General features: G+C 40.3%; 1 protein-coding gene across 3 annotated transcripts in view; it reads left to right on the top strand.

Moving 5' to 3' along the window:
* Positions 1 to 20,561, top strand: part of NT5C2 (5'-nucleotidase, cytosolic II) — a 67,829-nt gene that overhangs the window by 28,671 nt on the left and 18,597 nt on the right. For all 3 annotated transcript variants that reach the window (XM_030487942.1, XM_030487943.1, XM_030487944.1), the window contains one exon: positions 8,711 to 8,784. In XM_030487942.1, coding sequence (XP_030343802.1) covers positions 8,711 to 8,784 — 74 coding nt within the window. Of the gene's footprint in view, positions 1 to 8,710; positions 8,785 to 20,561 lie in introns of those variants that run through there.

Raw genomic sequence — 20,561 nt, 5'->3', positions numbered from 1 at the left:
TTCTTCTGTCTCTTTTTATTCCTACTCTAGCAGCTAAAGGAAAAACCCTTGAAAACATGAATCTAAAGTGACTTAGAAACAAAAACAATGAAAAAGAACACTGAATTTAAAACCATTATTTTTTGGTTTTACCTTAAAGCTGGTCCCGATGATTTTATGGACCCAGTCCTGGAAGGCTGGAGGAGCTTGGCAGCATTTACAGATGAGCATAATTGGGGCTGTCTTTTGATAGCAATGTTGAGCTCAAAGTTATTCATTAGGATTTTCTAAATGCTGCTAGTAATGCATGGTTTTCTGAAGTGTGGAATTGTAAAAACTTGTTTCATTGTTTGCTTACTTCATGCTTACCTAAGTATCTGTGGAGGTACCTACACCAATTGTTTTAACTTTCTGGTTCTCACGAACTATGCCAGATTTGATATGCTTGAATTGTAAATTTTAAAGCAGCATAAAATAAGGGGAGAAGTTTCCAATATAAGCAAAATTATTTACCTTAAAAAACAAAAATAATGTTCTCGTGGGCATGAAACTTCCAAAAAACTGTATTAAAAAAATTACCTCTGAAGATGCGACTCTAATAGTCATATTTTACTGTGGTTGTTCGTACTAGGAATGTGTTTTTTCAGGTGTAGCACTTCTTATTGTATCATACTTGATGGATGGATGTTCAACATATAACATTGTTGGCAGTAATCCCAGCTGAGACTGGTTTAACTGGTGTAATGCATACTGACTCAGAGTATGATGACTATATCATAATTGTGTCTAAATGCCATAGGCAAGAATGTTTAAAATCAAATATTTATAGCTGTTTTTCTCTCATAGCTATTTTCCTCCAGAAAGTTTTGCTTGGTGCTTGGATCAGCTTGTATACCTGCCTAAGAAATTAAGAGTATGGAGGTTACTGATGAAGTAAGCAAACCTTGTGAATGTGAACATGTATACTGTGCTGCAGAGAGGCTGTAAAAGCAGCATCAAGAATCAGAAAAATCTGTAGGGGAGGAGAAGTGGCGGGGATTTATCTTCAGGGTATTTCTGATGACTTTAACTAAGACTTTCGGTTAGGTAGTGTTACTGTCGGCCATGAACCTCGTTATACAACATTGTTGGCGCCTGTTGGAGGTGAGGTCTAGAGATGAATTAATATACAAGCTAGATGTTATTCATTCTCTAGCAGAGGTCACTGGTAAGAGGATACTGCAATACTATGCTATTGGCAGCATACATTTGAATTCGGAAATAAAATGGATGTGTAGTTGTTAGGTGGCTTTTCCTTAGTGTGTGTGGTTGTGAGGCCACCTCCCTCATGCACTGCTTGTTGACTTTTCCGGGTAGAGGACAATCACTAGATCATTTGTTCTGGAGGAGTACTGTCATTTAACGTGATTGTAATTAGGCAAGAACTAGGTTGACTCTGAGCCACCAAATTGCCCTAGTGTCTATTTTTTAACTTGGAGTGAGCACTTCTAGGCACTCTCTGGATTATCTCACATAGCTCTTTAGGGTTTAAATAGCAACCACATCTAGTTAAAGCAAATAATGGAAAAAGTTGGTGTTCCATCCACTCTTGTTACTGACAGTTACCAAGATCCAGGAAACAGGTATTTGCATTTTTATTTATTTTTTCTGGTTTTGGTTAAACAGGGCAGTAAGGCTGAAATGGCGTTTTTGTTAAACATACAGACTTTGGGATGGTTTTACCATTTTGTATCAGAGTAATTTGAGACTTCTCATCCTGAACGTGGGGTTTCTGTTGTTGTTTTAGTTTTGTTTTCTTGCTCTGTTGTTTACTGGCTAGTGCAGGGGATGTGGCATCATGATTCCTAATCCTAATTCTCCTGCTGACCGGTCATAGAGTATTGAATAAGTTGGTTCATAGTTTTGTGCTTCAGTTTCCTTTCAGAGCATCTTATGGTGGTAATCTGAGTTAAGCGATTTAATGAGATCCTGGGTGAAAAAAAAAGGTATATACTTTAATAATGACAAAGCAAAAGGATTACCAATTGGTTGTCTTGATTTCGAGGATTAAAGATGTTTTTTAGTTTGTTCAAATTTTGAAACTCTGGGCTATTCACTGATAATTTAGTTTTAGTTTTGGTACTGGATAATCAGCAATTGCTAGCAGGTGGAAATGTTATATACTAGGCTATGAGGTTTGAAACTGTTTATCTATTTGGGTAGCTGTATATAAAGTCTCTTTAAAATTCAGTTCACTGAGGTGGCAAATGAGAAAAAAATCTTTACCAGTCTGAAAATGCTCTTTTCATCAGAGATGTGTGGTATTTTCATGTGAGTGTAAATGAGGTAGCTCTGTAGGCACTACTGGCTATCATCTGTCCTCATATGTCTTGGTGCAGCCTCCTTGGGCTCGTGCGGTGGTATGCGTGTAGTGGAGGGCAGCGTGTGGCTCTCTATTTATTTTGCTTTAGTGCTTCGGACATTGGAGAGAGGAGGGACGGGGAGTGCTAAGGCGGCAGAATGGGCGAGCTTATGAGAAAGCAGAACACTTGCCAAATTAATAATAAAGAAATTACATGGAAAATGTCCCATGATCCCTAGCTTTAATAGTTTCGCAGAGCAGACGGGTGTTATTTTGGGATGGAATCCATAGTGAGCTTCTTGGCACTTTGCTGTTGCCTGGGAAGAAAACCCAAACAATGGAAACAGAAATGGCCAAGGCTATCTCCTTCCATCTGATTCCTGCTGAATTTCAGAGGGAAGTGCTCATAGTCATGTTTCTGGATACAGCCTCATCAGACTTTAAAGTTCCAGTTCTAACCTGATTTTCCAGTTTTATGTCACTACAGTTTTGCAAGGATGGTTAAGTCTTGTGAAATTGCAGGGCACTATTTGAAAATATTATTAGAAGTGGCCAGGATATTTTGATGCCCTTCTTCTGTCTCCCCTATCTGATACTGTTTCATCGTCTTAAAATCATCCTGAGCCCAAACAGTATCTCTAAATACAATTACAAACATACCGACCTGTCAGAATATTCCTCTGGTTGAAGAAGGAATAAACTGGAACTCTGGAAATCCTAACATTAAAAAAAAAAAAAAGACACCAAAATGTTATGATAAATAATAATATATGGAATGGTCATTACCTACCTAAAGAGGCAAAGCTTATCAAAAGAATGATTACATTTGGTTTAGTAGTTTAAAGTAGTTTTATTTCTTATCCGCTCTAAGACAGGTACCAGAGTATCCAGCACCCAAAGACAAGACATTCTGACATATGTTTGTATCTTTTAAGGTTGCTCACATAATTTGCGCCAGATAAGTAAGATCAGTGAGGGATTCCTCTGAGTTTGCTGCTGGTGGTAGAAGTCACCTGTAACCAGAACAATAGTGTTGTGGAGTGAAACATCTCCCCCAACAACACAACTTCTGGGGACTACCTACTAATACTGAGAACATCCAGTTGTCATAAAAGTAGTGGGATTTTTATTTCATTATTAGCCTTTTTTAAGAGGCTGTGGGGAACTTGGACATGAGAGGCTCCCCTTAGTACCTCTTAATTCTTTTTAACTCTTCTAGCTTATTAAACATGGAAGTTGTCTACAAAGTGCAGATTAATCAAAGCGCCTAAACTTTGAGGAAGCAGGAATCTGAGCCTTCTGGCTAGTTAGTTCCTGTTTCGTGGCTGGCTCAAGCCCAACTGTCCACCACAGTCTTCTTTAAACACACACGTAGGTCATGCTTAGCAGTTCCCACTGTATTTGCTCTTAAGCACTGTTGCAAGTTTATTTGTATTTATTTAATTTCCAGTGAAACATACTCTCCTGACAAAGAATGCTTCTTGCTGAAGGTATTTCCAGACACATTTGGAAAATCATTATAAAAGTGCTCTGTTCCAGAAACCTCACCTCACATTGTTCTTTTTCTCACTATGACGAATTGTGAGCCATGTGCCAACTTCCTCCTTGGTTGTATCATTCTGTGCATTTTCTTTTATTGGTCATATTAAAAGAATATTATAAATGCAAATTTCATTCAGGGCACAGAATACTTCTGATATTTTGCACAAATAAAATAAAAACATTTCTCTCTCTATGCATTCGCTCCTCTCCTGTGTTACTTGAGAAGAGTTGGGATTTAGGTTCCTGCCTTGGAGTTGATTGACAAGAACAGTAACAAAACTGAGATCAGTTCTCTTGTAAAAATATAAAGGACTGTGAATTGCAGTGTTGAGGATATCAGGGCTCTGTGACTCCCTTTATGCATGTTCAGCAGTTCCTTCTTCCTTGCAATACAACACATTTTTCTCTTATCCAGCACAATTCATAGAGCTCAAAAAGAAAATAAATACTGTCATCGAGAGCCTTCTGCTGGGCCAAGCTGCAGGGTTTGATCTTTGAGGAAGAACTCATTAGAGAGGAAATGTGCTTCATAGTTTTCCTTAAACAGCTCCTCAAGTCCATTTTTCTAAAGGTGTGGGTCTGTGCCAGGCTAAGGCACCCCAAGTCCAGGCTGCTGTCTCCCCACACCCGGCTGTGCCCTGTGCTAGCTCAGGGAGCCGATGGGGCTGGATATGGTCCCTCAGCCAAGTTCCCCACAAGCACCAACTGCTTTACCCACACTGCACAGGGAGTGCGAAACTGTGGAGATTCACAGGGCTATTCCTCAAAGCAGAAATATGAAACTTTTTCATCCAGAAGGAAAGAGATTCTATGAAGGCGACAGAAGGGCAATGTCCTATTTAAGGAGATGCTCTGGTTGCAGACAGGTGTGGAGCTGGGGAGTTGGATTTAGGCACCTACCTCTGCCTCTCAGCACAAGGAATGGAGAGGGTGTTCTCATACTATGCCTGCTGTTTAATTTGTCTTACTGCCCAGAACTGTTAGATTTTTAGATCAGCTTAATTTTTAACTCCAGTGCTCCTAGTTAAAACAAATACGTTCTGAAAAAAAAGCCCCACCAAAATCGGGGGAATGGAAAAGTGTGATTCTTTCTGACTCTGGCAAGTGGAAAAATTATTCTAGATCAAAACTTACTCACTAAAAGCGTTGGGTGATTTTAGTTTTCCTCTTATTCTGACTTTATCTCAACTGCTTGTAATCTGGAAGCTTCTTTGATTTCTGTTTATCTAGATGAGCTGTTAAATACTTGTCATCTCATCCTTTCCTTTAGAGACCAGAGGATTGTTTCTGTCAGGTGGTTAGGGTCCTTAGGGTCTTAGTGTTGGTTTTGCTTTATAGTCATTAAAAACAACTCTTGTTATTTCTTTATACCATGTCTTCTGTGAAGACATTACACTTTTGCAGCCAACATTTGACCTCCTACAAGTCAGGCTGAGAGTACAATTGATTAGGATCTAAGAACAGCTTTGAAATGGGCTAAGTCTGCAGCTTCTGAGAAGCACCTGGATCTTCCCAGAAACTGTCGTGGTGATTTAATCTCAACTTTTATCTTCAGTTTCTAGGATACTGCAGATATTTACTACTTTAAGTAAACCTCCTGTATTAAGCTGATCAGCTTCTGGGAGTAAATATTTCTAAGTATCTACTTAGCCTCTTGTGTCTACGGGGGGCACTGTCCATTGGAGGCATCTTCTTTTATCAGGATTTAAAGTTGAGGTTTTGAGTGCCTGCAAAATAACCCAATGTCTGGGCCTTCACAAGAGAAGTGAAATTGATTCCTTTTTTTTTGCCACTGTTTAGTCTGCCATTTAATCTGTCAAGGCATATCCAAGTTTAAATTGATTAAAGTGTTCTCATTTCCTGTCCTGTACATGTTGTGTAATAGCCTTCTTTAGCTTTTTGAAATATTTGCTCTGCTTCATTCCAGCACTGGTTGGTGAATTAATTACCACGTCAGAGCAGTCAGTAGGAAGCCTTGAAGTCTGCCAGGTCCTGTGCACTGTGGGGCATGATTAGACCCTGCCACATATGGTTTCTAGGTCATAGGCAATATTTACAGCTTGGTGGAGAAAGAGAGATCTTCACCAGCTGTTACCAAGAGGGGGCTGGTATAGTAATTTTCATGTTTTAGTCATAAGACTTATTTTGGAACAAAAATATGCTAATAGATGTTGTTCATTTCATTGCCTTTAGTAAACTTTTCCAGATCTTCAGTATCAACGTGTGCTGTTTGGGTTTTTTTTAGTCCCAGGGTTCAGTTTGTAAATACTCCAAAAGCAAGCAATGAAAAAAATGTCAGAGGCTTAGAGATCTTTCCACAGTTTTTGGTCATTTTGGTGTTGTCATCATCTAAACATAGGCTGGCTGGACTGGAAGAAATCTCCTGGGTCACAGCTCCCTTGTTTTTGCCTTTCACAGGCACTGTCGTATTACCCTTTTTATAAGCTCATCCAGCTCTGTCTTAGTGCTTGTTTTTTGTCCTCACTTGGGAAACTGTTCCCAAATGTTGCAATTTTGAAAGGCTTTTCTGAGCTTCTTTAAATTTCCCTCCCTATTTCTGTCCTCTTCAGAAGGATGGAGAACTGTGCTCCGGGGGTTAAGCAAGAACAAAACTGGACTCTGCAGGTTGGACAAAAAGTGTCACCAGTGTCTCCTGGAGATACGTTATTCCTTCTTAAAGCTCTCTGCTTTCAGAAACAAATTGCACAAACATGAGACCAGAAATTGTGTGCTTGAATTAGCTGATAAATAATGCTTCCTGGCATCAGCAGCAACAGAATGTAATCATCTTCATTATACAAACTGCGAGACTGTGTTTACTTCGAAATAGCATTTTGCATTGGCCTCTTGTAAATCACAGTTATCTTGATGTTAAGACAAACACGGATTCAAACTGCAGATTTGGATAATTTGCTCCACCTACTCAAAAGCCAGACATTTCAGGAGTGAATTTTAGTGATTTACGATCCCATCTCGTATTTCCAAAAGGCGTTTCTTTACCAGTTTCCATTTTTTTCCCCATCACTTTGTCTTGTTTAGGTAATACATAAATCTATCAGAAAAGAGCGTCATCTATAACCTCTGAGGCCCCTTAGTGACAAGCCCCATTGTCAAAGGCAGGCACTTTGCCAGGAAACTGTGACTCCCAGAGAGAGTGTGCAAGGTTAGGGGGAACGTATACTATTGCCAGAGAAACTGTATTCCAAGTGGATTTGTGTGGAACAACAACGATATCCAGTGACTGGTTAAATTAGCCACAGATGTGTTTTCTAGAACACTGTCCAAGAAGATATACAGTACTTTAAGGCTTGGTTCAGACATAATGATCTTCTGAAGTCAAATCAGATCCAAGCAAAATTACATTGGTACTAGAGAAGCTTTAAAGGAATTCTGTAATATGATTCAGACAAGTAGATGAATCAGACTGCTGCGAACTAAACAAGGAGCACATCGGTGAGAGATGAGGTAAGACGACTTGCATAGAAGTGCAATAGTTTGATGTTAGCAGTTTGCTGTTAAAATTCGAACTGCGGCGGATTGACACGGGCAGTTAAATGGGCACGTTGTACCGGCCACCTGCCCAGAATGTGTGTGCCAAGGAGGATCTCCCTGTGCTTTCTTCTAGCTTTTTGGAACGTACAAGTGCTTGGCTTTGCACTTGCCGTCTCCATTGCTGTATGTCCCTGCACTGCCACTCCTACGCAGCAGTGCTGCCGATGTCAGTTTTTAAGAGGGTAATTACTCTGCTGAGGGCAATGTACTTAGTAAATACTTGGAGAGTTTTCACATACTGAAATACAGGTGAAGGCTCTGCAGCTTTTCTCACAGGAGAATTTTGTCTCGGCATCACAGCTGGAGCAGTATGTGGGATTTCTGTCAGAGGTCGGTGTTAGGAAGCTCGGCTTCCATCCCACAGCTGGGTCTCGTTCTTGAAGTTCAGATAAAACAGACAGTGGAGAGAAGTCTTGTTGAATTACAGATCTGCTATAGGGTTTAACGTTCTGGGGAATCATAAGCAGTTTAGTTACTGTAGTAGTCGGAATAGGAAGCAAGAAAATATTCTTTGACCTATTTCTTTACCATGTTATTTACTTGAACTAAATTTAATATGGTGTATTAAAATGTTGTCATCAAAAAGGACCTGGGTGTATTCAGCTTAGATTCTTACTGCGATAAGTATTAATAGTAAAAGTGGAATTTTAAAACTAGCAGGTTTTTGAGGAGTTGCAGGGAAGTTATAAATGAAAAGAAAAATTTTCACAATGGAAATAACATTCTTGTGGATGAAAATTTATCTCAGTTGCTGTTTTTTAGAGCTTTTAAAGATGTTTTTAATGCTGTTGGTGTAAATGTGGAAACTGAACTGTTCAGGTTTGCTTTGAATTTCCAGATACAGTTCCAAAGAGGGCTCAAATACTGTGAGTTTATTCACAGAAATGTTATTTTATTTTCTTTTTCTTGATACTTCTTTGTAATATTTTCTTTTAATCAAGCAAATTGTACTCCTGTCCTCTGCTTCCAGTTTCATCTCACTCGATCTCTGAATTTTGCTTCAGGAGATCTTGCACTTCTATTCTTAGGGATTTTTGCAGGTCACATGCAAAGCCGTGTGTGTGCATGCATGCGTGTACATCTTTAGACAGCATAGCAATAATTAGAATAACCCTGCAAAGTCATGACTTTGCTTCAGGAGAACTCATGGCAAAAAATGAAACATGCCTCCATTTTCAGGTATATTTTCTGATTTTTACATAAGAGAGGCAGAGATCCTGACAGCTGGCAGAATGTGTTTGTCTTAAAACATGATTAATGCTCATCTCTATGGCTTTATTTCTTTTCTCTTTACAGGGTCTTTGTAAACAGAAGTTTAGCCATGGAAAAGATAAAGTGCTTTGGTTTTGATATGGATTATACACTTGCTGGTGAGTATCTCCTTAATTTTTTTTTGTCATTGAGTTAGTTTCGAATATTGCCTCTTGTTAAGCAAAAACCAGTTACTGGTTGGGCTAGTCCAGTTAGCAGGTGCTTCTTCTATTAGCATATATATTGTTCACTATTCGTTGCACTTTCATTTTAGGTGTTTCTCTTAAATATCTGCAAGCTGTATTTGATCACAAGCCATGTTGCTGTACTACAGTTTCAAGTGATTATGAGTGTCAAGGAAACCAAAGCTTAATAAGTCTAATTGCTTCCTTAAATTCCAGTATATTTTGATACTGCCCGCAGTGCAAGCTTGGCATTGAATAACAAGGTGATTTCTTTTATCCTTGGTGCATATGGTGGGCTACATCTTTAGCCCTCCTGTGTCCTGGGAAGGTCATATTTGAGTAGGTTTTCCTCTTTCCCACTCCTCGGTTGGGCACATTAGTGACTCATTTTCAAAAGAGGCAAGGCAGGGGGAGTGTCTTCTGTCAGCTGAACAAGCTATGTCAGAAAGCTTTGCCCATTCTTTATGGCAGATAGGCTTTGGGAGGTTGCATAAGACCTTTTAGTTTCATAAAATTCTTTTGCATGACTTCTCCATCTTTCAAATACTTGACAGGGAAGTTCTCTGCAGCTTTTGAGGAAGAAGGGGGTAAAGTTACTCTTTTCTGCATAATCAGACTTGCAAGATGTTATATGTTTTAAGGAAGGAAGAGATAAAAAGCCCACTTACACTTTCTTAAGTTGTAGTATAACACAGGCTGTAACTGAGGGTGTCACGTACAACCCTGCCTTCTTTCTCATTACCACTTCCAAGGTTGTGAATAAAAAGTTCATACCACCTTTGATATTTCAATTTAGAATTGTTGTGAATATAAGCTGAGCAAATGGGAGGTAGAGTGTCAGGGACACCTAATAACAGGTATGTCAGCTGTGGTCATCTAGTTGCTGTTTGTATTGAGAAGGAATGAGAGATGAATGATGTGGCTAGGAACAGTGTGAGGGTCACAGGACTCAGGATCAATGGCTAAGCAAAGGGCAAGAAGTTTTCCGTGTGCTCATGGTTCAACACAGTGCTGCAAGGAGCAGTTTTGGAGGCTGTGGCAGGTAATTGCAGTTTAGATCACTTGCTTTTGTTCTTTTAAGCAGTTATCTATGAGGCATTAGTTATATATAAAAGGTTTGGTTGTTCAACATCTTATTTATACATTTGTTTCAAGTTCCTGCCAGGTTTTAAGTCCTGAAGTTGTTAATCTGTGCTGGACCTGACTTCAGGTGTGTGCTTTCGGTGCTTGTTAGGTGCACTAGTGACAGTGCCTTTAAAGAGTGCAAAGAGTTGTTCAAGAACAAATGCTTAAAAGAAAAAAAAAAAGTTGTGGGTTTCACATCCATAAAGGAAAAACAACTTCTGTGCGTTTTGCAAACTGGCAGCATTTCCCAGTGACTCAGGTGATCCCAGTGGGGCTGGCATGGAGCATGAAGTGTGTTGCTAACTTTTATCCTGACAGAAGGAGAGCTTCAGCACTATCCTCACTTCTCTGACTGTTCATTTTACTCAAGAGTTGGTTGTTCCTGTAAACAGAGAGCAAATGTGTTGTTACCCACAAAACGATGCTTGGTTTGTTGAGAGGAAAAAATGTGAATGTTTCAAGCAACAGTACCCAGGGACATGGGAACCAGGGGCTTCCAAGGCTGGAAGATGACAGTGCTGCAGTGAAGCAGGCAAAGTCAATGCATTCAGGGGAGTTGAGTGACAGGGTATGGTGCAGAAAAAGAAGTGGATTGTGATCCAAGCAGAAAACTGGAAATCTGGACCACTCTGGGGTAAGCTGCTGTCCTATGACTTTTCCCGTGGTACAACAGAGATAATAGTTGCAGATCATTTTATGAGGAGGTGTGAGAGTGTAATTAGGTTTGAAAGCCTTTTGCAGATGAAAAGCGTTATGCCTGGTAAGTACTATTTCCTTTTTTTTTTTTTCACTTGACTGGGAAATTAACACACAAAATTCCCTGTCTGTTGCCTTATGTCTCAGAGTCATCCTTTCTTCTCAATGTGGGCTTTTGTTATCTGACCATTATTTGCTACATATAACTGTTGCATACAAGAAAAAATACCTATACATTGCAGGGGCTTTAAAGAGTGGAGTGTTAGAATGTGATTATGGTAATATTAATTAATTGCAAATGACAATGAAGAGTGGGGCAAATGAAGTATTACGTCAGTATGTTTTAGTGCATTCATTAGACCCTATCATGTTTTCTGTCTGGGCATTTTATCCCTTACACACTGTTTCACATGGAGATGATACTGTCTAGGTTAAAAAAAGAAAAAAACAATATAAAAAGCTAGTTTATCTGTAATTTAACATCTGGAAATGGTATCTGCATACCAGATGGTACATGCTGAGCAGAAGCCTTTTGGAGACTGTTCAAGACATGTAAATAGACCAAAGAGGAGGAACAGAAGCATCTCCAGTGTCATCAGCTCCTCATCTAGTTTTCTGCACTTGTACTTTTATATATTGCTAAGTCACTTTTCTATAAGTTGTTTAAAAATATCCCAAGCACAGTCTTCATATCCAATGATTGAAGGCAGTCAGAGCCATTGACCCTGCCAAAAACTATATGCCACCTCCTTTTCCCACTCTCTGTCGTGAACTTTCATATCAGAAATAAACTGATGAAATGAACTGTCAGAAATGAACTGACTATTCATCCTATAGCTGACAGTCATACACGCTTCAGCATCTCAGAAGAAGAGTGATTATTTTGAATTACCTATCTTGTGAAGAGAAGGCTGTGTTGTCAGTAAAACATATTGTTACTTCTCCCTTTCTTATTCCCAAGTCAATGACCACTGGTAGCACCAAAAATCTTGCTTAAAAGGTGGTTCAGTACCTGAGAAGTCAGAATCACTTGACTTGTTTTGAACTTCAGAAGCCTGAGACAGTTTTGTTCTGGTAATTTGAGTTTAAGGACACAAATCTACTTACAATAATAACACTGTTTTCTGTCTAGAATAATCTAATTTTGTTAGGGGTGTAGCATTTCCATTTTGAAGTATATTGTAACAACTACTACATGCATGCTGCAGTTATTATGTGTTCTACTACTAGCATGCCTGAGAATGCCAGCTTGCCAACTGACAGCAGTTTTAGTATCATCATGTTACATTGCACATAAAATATGATTTCATGCATTGTTTTATAGAGTAGCATTTCTTAACCTTATTAAATTAAAGGACCATTTAACTCAGAATTGGAAAAATTCAAGGCTGTCTGATACAGCATTGCCACAGCAATTTTGCTTGCTTTCAAGTCAAAATTAGGTTGAACTTTGAATTTTTGTTAATAACTTCCATGTTCTCTCATTGTGTTTATCTCTTTCCTTGCATAGGGTTGAGAAATACTGTTAATGGGTGGGTTGAGCGAGCAAAGAAAAGAACCTGGAGGTTTTAGCCTTTTCTTCTGAGAAATTATGGACATTAAATTGTTGAATTTGTAGCCACTGTGATTACAGCTAGAATTAATTTGACTGCTGGGAGCTCAAAATAAAATTAAAGGAAATTGAAGTAACTCTCACAGGTTTTAGATTCCTTGTTTTCCCATCAAGCATTGCTGTTGCATCCTTATGGGGTGAGTAAGATCTCCTACATGTACGGAAACTCCCATGTCCCTCTGGGTTTATATGCTGGATACGCTAATACTAGAGGCTCAGAAATCAGTGTTGTGTATGAAGCTGACTGTCCCCTTCCTATTAAATCTACTGATTTGCTTGTGTTAGTGAATTACACTTAGTACATAAAAGAATATTTCTTCTAAGTTAGGTGCTATTGGGAGGAGAGTCAAAGGGGCAGAAGGAATAGCGGGGTTTGGCTGTGGTTTGTGTACATAGTTAAATAGTTCTGCTTAAAATCTCGTAGGGCTTGACGCAAGCAAGTCTTCAGCTATTTCAGCCCTTGCTGTTAGCGGGGGTTAAGACGAGTTTCTGTGATGTTATGCAGCCGTCACCCCAGCAGCCCTTTGTTCTCTGCTGCTGTCCTTGCTGCCTGCCAGCCAGGGAGCAAGGCCCATGCTGATTCCCCAAGGTTCTCTTGCTCTTTGGAAAGAGAAGGTGTTACACCAGGGTCTGCAGATGCCACTGATGGGCTGTGTTTGCTGTCAGGGCAGAACTGAGATTTTTTTTAAATTCTTGCTTAAATCCTTAACTTAGAGAGACTTGAGGGTCTCTTTGTAGTGCATTTTTGTTTGCTAAATAGTAGTTTCTTTTATTATATCCAAATGATTCATTTCGTCTTATTCATCCCAACTGGCTAAACGATCAGTAGTTAGTCAAAATTCTGGGCTGCCTTGCTGTTTCACTTGTTGTGTCAAAACTGCCCATGGTGTGGTAAAAGAACATGTTGCACGTAATCCAAAAGATTCACAGCTTAATCTGTTTGTGTTTACTGCAAACCTCAGGAAGCAAGATAAAGGTATGTCGGTAGAGAGTCTTCACTGCAACGCTCACCTGAGACTGAAGAGTTCGTGAGGCCCCTTGGAAGTGCAGCAAAGAAAGAATGGTTTTGCACAGCATTTTATTTGGCTGCTTCCTTCTCAGTGTGAGCTATACTAGCAATTAGCAGGTCTGGATCCAAGTAATGCAGGAGACCTTGGCATTACCAGGTCTTAAATGGGACAGGTTGCACAATGAGGTGATGGATAGATGTCCCTTGACAGGAGCAGGGCTAAAGCAGTGGGGTTCTCAAACTGGCTGTAGTTTCCCACCAGGCCATTGGCAGATGGCGAGGGAATTAGTAAGAATTACAAACTCAATTGTGCTTGAAAAGATTGCTCTGTGGCTACCTTCCTTCTCCAAAATTTTTCTCTTCTGTCTCTGAGGTAGATAAGATGTAATACTAGTAGGCAGGATGCTTTCATTTGGAATGCATTTCCTGTACTTAAATCACTGCTGCTTCCACATTCTCCAGAAATCAATAATAAAATTATTACTGGCTGCTGAAAACTGTTTCAGTAAGAAAGAAGAGGAAATGAGGCTTGAAAAATACTCGGTTTATTGAGTGCAAATATGATTAATACAACATAATATGATTGGAATATAATTTGTGTCCTGGAAATATTGCCAACTTAATGCCAAGATTTGGTGCACTGCAAAGATTTTCTTGCAAAATTGCTTATGCTTTCTGCTGTGGCATTTCCCTCCTCATCATATGGGAAAAAACATGAGAAAGACAGCTTTACTCTTTTCCAAACTTACTCCAAAGTTACTTACACAACATGAGTAAACAGGTTTTGCCCCTTCCTCAAGTAGGTGTTTGTGTCTAAGCATTCCTTGCAATTTGGAGGAGAGGGAAATTTTTCACAACCACATCATATTTTTTGATATGTTTTTCTTTACCTGTTGAGTCTGGAAAAGATACACTCAAGCAGAAGGTAAGGTTGGATTGTTGCTGCGTGTGATCTGGGAGAAAAGGTGGCAGCTGAATTAAGAACTGGTTCTTCAATTGATCTAGTATTTTTACTGCAACTAAGATGTATCAGTTTTCTGTGTTTTGCTTTCCGCAACTGAGAAATGAGACTAATGAATTTGTACCTTGTATAGTAAAATTCCGGATTGCATAGATGAAAAACGAAGTATAAGCGTGGGAGTTTTATACATGAAAGATTGAACTGAATGCTTTTAAAAGCTGCTGAGCTTGTAATGTACTACAAAGAATTACTTGTTCTTCTGTTCAGATACTGTTCTTGTCAGTTTATTGGTACTGGACTCCAATTCAAATGTTCTAATGAGGCTCTCCTGCTTAGGTTAAGGGTTTGTCTTAGTTGGATCATGATTTAAGGACTACAGGCTTTGAGGCTCTTCTGGGGAGATACTAAGCAGTTTTGCTTCTTTCCCAGTTCTCTGGATGATATAATTCTTTGTGTCATACAGAAATAGTATGGTGCCTAGAGAAAGGATTTGGTAGATGATGTGACAACAGTAGCCTTCAGACTGTTCTAACAAAAACCAAGAGATGCCTCGACTATTGCACATCTGCTGTCTGCTTTTTCACATTTGCACGTTTCCAGTTTAACAGGTGCAGATTTTGCAGATTTCAGAGGCTGGTTTAGCCATTAGTGTTTCGAAGCTAAAGGCAGATGGAGAAGCTAAATTGTTCCTAGTATGCTTTGAGCTGGATGTTTTTTCAAATACCAGTGCAGTGTTGAGTGGCTACTGCCCATGCCTTCTTTGTGTTGCTGCTCTTCCGAGGTCTGGAGCAGTGAGAGCTCAACTGTTGGCATTGGGAATGAGGAGTGGAGAAAGCATGTGTTGCTTGCTCTGTCCCAGTAAATCACTGACTGACAAACTGCTAATCTGCTGTCTGTGGATTCTTCAAGAATCAGTGTCAGATAGAAGCTGCTGAAAGAACAAGTCTTCACAGTGTAAGGAAAGTTCCAAAAGCTGCTATATTCTGTTTTCTTGCTCTTGAAAACATGAGGATAACACCAAGCTGGGTCAGGAGGCTGTTTGTATACCAACGGCCAGTTCTTGTCCTTGCCAGATGGACAGAAATGTGGAGGTATTTTTCACTGTAATAGATCCCCTTATCTAGTAATCTTAATACCACAACAGAAGTACTATTAAGTTGCAAATACCCTTGCGATGACACAAAAAGCTTACTCTGTAGGAGGAACCAAAGCTGAGATTACAGAAGGCTTTAACTCTGAGATCACATGTGTGCTATTGCTTTGTGAATGCCTTATTTTAGCACGCTACAGAAAAACTTATGGTTAAAGCTTATGTTTAGAACTTACGTACGTGGCTTATTGACAGCACGGACACCTGTGCTACATATAAGCCCAGGTACACACTGTTAAACAAATATGTAGCTTTTGTGGCTCACTCTCTTAAGTAAATATGGAGAGAAATAAGAAGCTGAATCTGTTTGGACACTGATACACCTGAATATTGCCTGAGATACAGTGTATAAATGGCTACTATACCTTTAAGTAATTTTCTTTTTATTTCAGGATGTTAGCAAATTATGTTTGAACACGAAGCCCATGCAACTAATTCTTCCCTGTTCGGAAGTCTTCGTTGAAGAACTAAGCCCATATTTTGGCACAGTAGTTTGTTTCCATGGAAATGCAGGGATATTTCCAGTATGGGATTGTGACTCCTAGTGGGCTGTATCTGAGAAAGGTAAATTGGGAAGGCCACTTTTTAAGTACAAAAAAAGATTTTCTTGTGTCAGGGAAACAGTAAAAAATTCTCATGAAAGAACAGGTGGCTGTGTAGTCATCTTTAAAATATTATTCCAGTGCAGAGGAATATTATGCCAACTATTTAAATAGACAAACTGAAGTTTCCTTGAAATGCAGAGCCCGTCTGAATTGCTTCTCTCAACATACAAAATGCGACCTCAGTGCTGCTGTTGTTACCTCAAGCCATGCATTTTTATTCAGCAGAAGAAATTTTTCTAACATTAAGCTCTGTTTTGCCAGCCTGTGAGGCATATCCAAACAGACCAAATCTTTGTTACATCAAAGGCAAACAAAGTGCAGCAGCAGAAAGCTAAAAATAGCTGGAATTTACCAATGAGAGCACTAATAAGCCCACTTTGGGAAGAGTTAAAACTGATGATACTTGACAACACTTGTTTTTAAAACAAGTAGAAACACAGCACTAAAAACAACCCAGCGATTCAGAGCCAAGCTGGCCATACAATACTGTGTCAGTCCTTGAAGCAACAACAAATCCTGTCTTTACAGATCCTTTTAGCATGCAGAGTGGGAGAATGGGAGCTGATACAGTTCCAGGTTAGAGGTTTTAGAGCTGAAAGCTGTGCTGTGCACTTGGGGATGTTTGCAGGAGCATTAGAGGTAAGGAATTTTCCATCACTCTTAGGCTGCAGAATGGGTGCATAGCTTTATGCTTTATGGGCACTGCTGCAGATGGGGACTGCAGAACCTTTGTGCTTCTCTATAGGTGTGTGCTTGGTTTCCACCCAGAACCCTGTACTGGGCATTGTCAGAAAAGGGTGCTGGGGAGCCACTGAAGCTCAGAACCAAAAGATTCAACCCTCTGATGATCAGTGACTCTTGCCTTGCTTCCTGTTATCAGACTTAGTGTCAAAAACATCTGTGGCTGCAAGAGGCTTAGTGCAAGGTCTGGCTGTTCAAGCACAGCAGAGCAGTGTGTGTATTAAGCATACGAAAGTATCCTGGGATGCACCTGGAGGTTTTGTCAAGGTCTTGTTTGCAGATCGCTACATATACATAATTTCTAGTGAAATAGAAAGGGTACATTAAATATTGAGGTGTGTTTACAGCTCAGCTTTGTCTTCCTGCACAGAACACTTCTGTGTTTCTTTGGGTAAATAAAAATTATGATCAATATGGCAGCAGTTTCTTCTCATTTCAGATTAAAAAATAAGTGAATTCAAAGAAACAAAACATACTAACATACCGCTCTTACCCATTTTGTTTGTTTGGTACTATCATAACTCAATTTAAATATAGACTGAAATACTGCAACTCTGCTTTGCATAATACAGAGCATTTTTATTTATGGTCTAGTGGTTAAAATCAAAACCCAAGAGTCAAGAGGACAGGGGTCTGTTCCTGGCTGTTTTTCAACTTGTTTTGACCGTAGACAAATACGTTATGGTCACAGTTCAGCTGAGTCCATAAACAAATGGCAAGTCAGTGATTCACCACGTTCCTAATTGAAAACATATGAGTTGTCCCGTGGGTTTCATTTGGGATTTCTTGCGGTTACAATTAGGCACGTTTACCACTTCGTCAGTTTGTTTACAGCACTGATCTCCCAGATGAGCACAGCACAAACGTGCACAACTCCATTGCCCTGCATGCAGGCAGGCACATAGCAGGCACGTGTTTACGTGGGCAGAGATAAACTGAAACCAGCGCTGTACGCAATCAGGGCTTCAAACAGGTTCAGGGCTTTAAACAGGAGTGTCCAGTGAGGATGCTGTGAAGTGAAATGTCTGCAGCGGCTGTGGCAGAAGTTGAGGCAACGCTTGATGGGTCTTTGGAAAGACAAATGCAAGGCAAGGGGAGTGGAGGTGTGCGCTCCTGGGATTGCCAAGCCAGCTGAGCATGTTAGTACAGAGGCTCCCACAGTACAGGTACCTCCGCAGGGTTTCCAGTTCTCATGGAAAAGAAAATCCTCTGCTGTGTTTCCAGTGCAAAATGGCAGCACCCTGCCAGGCTGTGTAAGCCAGGGAGTGAGTCTGGGCTCCTGTCAGAGCTGAGCAGTGTGACTCTGCTGTCAAAACCGAAGGGAAGCTAACACCCAGGTGTGAAACTTAAACATGACATTTCAGATTCCTTCCTGTGTAAGTAATGAATTATTTTAACATAGAGAGCAGCACAGCTTGAAATGTTACTGTTTCCCTTTCGTTATGTTTCAGTGACAGCGCCTGACAGCACTTCCCCTGACCCTGTAACACTGAAGCTGAAGCATTAGTATTCTAGAACATAAATCCTCTTCTTTTCTAATTATATATGAAAACTGGCATTGCTCTGTAATGGGTTATGAAGATAGCGGGTACCTGGAAAAGGGGGTCAGTATATAGAGGTCGGTTAGCATTCTTTACTACCTGGTTACTTCTGGGAATCCTCAGACCTCTGGCCCTGAGACAAACTTTCCTCAAACTATGGCAGTATGTGAAATGCTTGCCCAACACCTACTAGTATGTTTAATTGATATTATTGCTTCAATGGGGTTTATTTTTTAATTAAGTCCAGTGTCCAAAACACATCAAGGACTGGTCACTCACTGTTTCTCTCTGGATTCTCAGCTGGAGTAGGAGGTTGAGTGATCAGAAGTGCCAGGGAATGAGTATTTGGTGCTTGTGTGAAATAGTCAGCAGTCTGGTTGGTTGTGGAGGGATGACCGTCAGAGACATCCTGGCGGTAGCTGGCACTAAATACCCAGCTATGTGCAGAGGAGATGTTGACAGAGTGAAGAACTCTGGGGATAGATTTATCCTATTTTGGGACACTAGTCTAGGATCTTATTTGATAGACATTGTTGAGGCAAGATACGTAGATACTTGTATAGGGGATGGTTTTAAAAGGGGATCTCAGTCCTCAAGGCTTTAACTAAGTACTTTTCATCAGCACAACATTGATATAAATGTATTTCTAATACATACCTGCATTATTTATGTGTGGTGCAAGTCAGAGCAGCACTTTGATCCTGCTCTTTAAGTCAGGTTTGTGTAATTTCAGAAATGTATTTGCACAAGCTTAATTATGCATGTTGTGCCCGAGATGTATAATCATCTGGATACTATACTCACCTGACCATGTATGTCCCTAACTGCCTGATTTGCACACCTTACTCACTGGTGAATAAGTAGAAACTGAAATAATTTGTTTCTAGTTATTTTACTTTCATTTCTTCAAGATTTAACACAAAGTAACCGGACTGCATTTCCTGTGCTTCAGAGACAAGGCTAAACTCCTTGCATTATCTGTTCACCTTTTGGCTTATCTGCCTTTGAGCGACCTCCAGAGAACCCAGATAGCGTGTAAAATTTCTGAAGATTGCATGTTTGTTAAAGCTTTTGCAACCCTTTGGAGGAGGTCATCACCTCTCGTTTGAGAAATGCTGATCTTATCTGAACACCTGAAAGTCAAAAGCCAGTTAGTTTCATCTACCAACCAAAACACTGTGGTTAGACCAAGGTGTTCAATTCCCAAGAAACTCTGAGTGGCCAGGACTAAGGGCATGGGGGAAGGAGCCGAGCTGGTATGTACCCAAAGGATCAGAGCAGGCAATGCACCAACTGCAGAAAGCAGCTGCTCCTGTGAAGTCCCCTGCTAATGCAGGGATGTTTACGAGGGCACTGTGAGCATTTTTCCCTGGGCTGCTTTTGGCTTCTAGCTGGGAGGGAAAGCAGGCGAGGAGTTGGCTGATGGAAGGTATGAATATCCTTCAGGAGAGGCTTGGATGTCATAGGAGAACACATTAGCAAAAGAGAGTGAGTGACTTACGGGATAAAAACAGAGTCAGGGATGAATGACACTTCAGGTTATCATTTGGTAGTCCTCTCCCTGCCTCTCTCCCCATAGGAGCTGCTCAATCTGTGGGCTTCTGTTGTTATTGCAGCAAACTCCTGAGCTCATCTTTCCCTTCCTAAACCAAGGTGCTGGTGATGGGGAGCTGTTTCCTCAAAGCTGTCTCAGCAGTATGGGAAATCAGCATGTTGTCACTGTTCTCAGTTCAGGGCTTTTACCAGTACCAAGCCCATAGTGGCTAGAAATGAACTTGCTTGCAGGTGTGCAGTTTGAGACAGCAGATACATCTCACAAAAGTGGCATGGCTGAAGCAGCACAAGAAGGGGTGTTTATTTAACATTAGCTCCTGCTTCTCTCCTGCGATCCATGACTGGCTTGTAAGAAGCGTCAACAAGCCCTGGAAAAAAACAGGTTACATCTTCAACGAGAAGCTGCCCTGCCTGAATCTGAAATCTTTGTGTGTGTGAAGGAGGAACAAGGAAAGAACGGGCAGCACTTGAGGGGCTTTTCTCCGGCTTAAACAGAGCCATCACATGCACTACAGCCTTCCCCAGCTATTTATTTTGAAACAAAACAGGCTTTAAACATTTATTTTCAGTGAAGCCTTCCAGGAGGTCTGCATACTTCTGTGGATCCTTTTTGCAGCATCATTCCAACTCATTCAGCTTTGTATTTAGAGCAAATTGGATCTCAGAGTTATTCCTGATTACGCTGTGCATACCTCTAAGTTGCAGCATAGGTCTGGT

Source organism: Strigops habroptila, chromosome 5 (genome assembly GCF_004027225.2).
Source record: "Strigops habroptila isolate Jane chromosome 5, bStrHab1.2.pri, whole genome shotgun sequence".
NCBI classification, from domain to species: domain Eukaryota; kingdom Metazoa; phylum Chordata; class Aves; order Psittaciformes; family Psittacidae; genus Strigops; species Strigops habroptila.
This window is presented reverse-complemented; position numbering and strand designations above follow the sequence as displayed.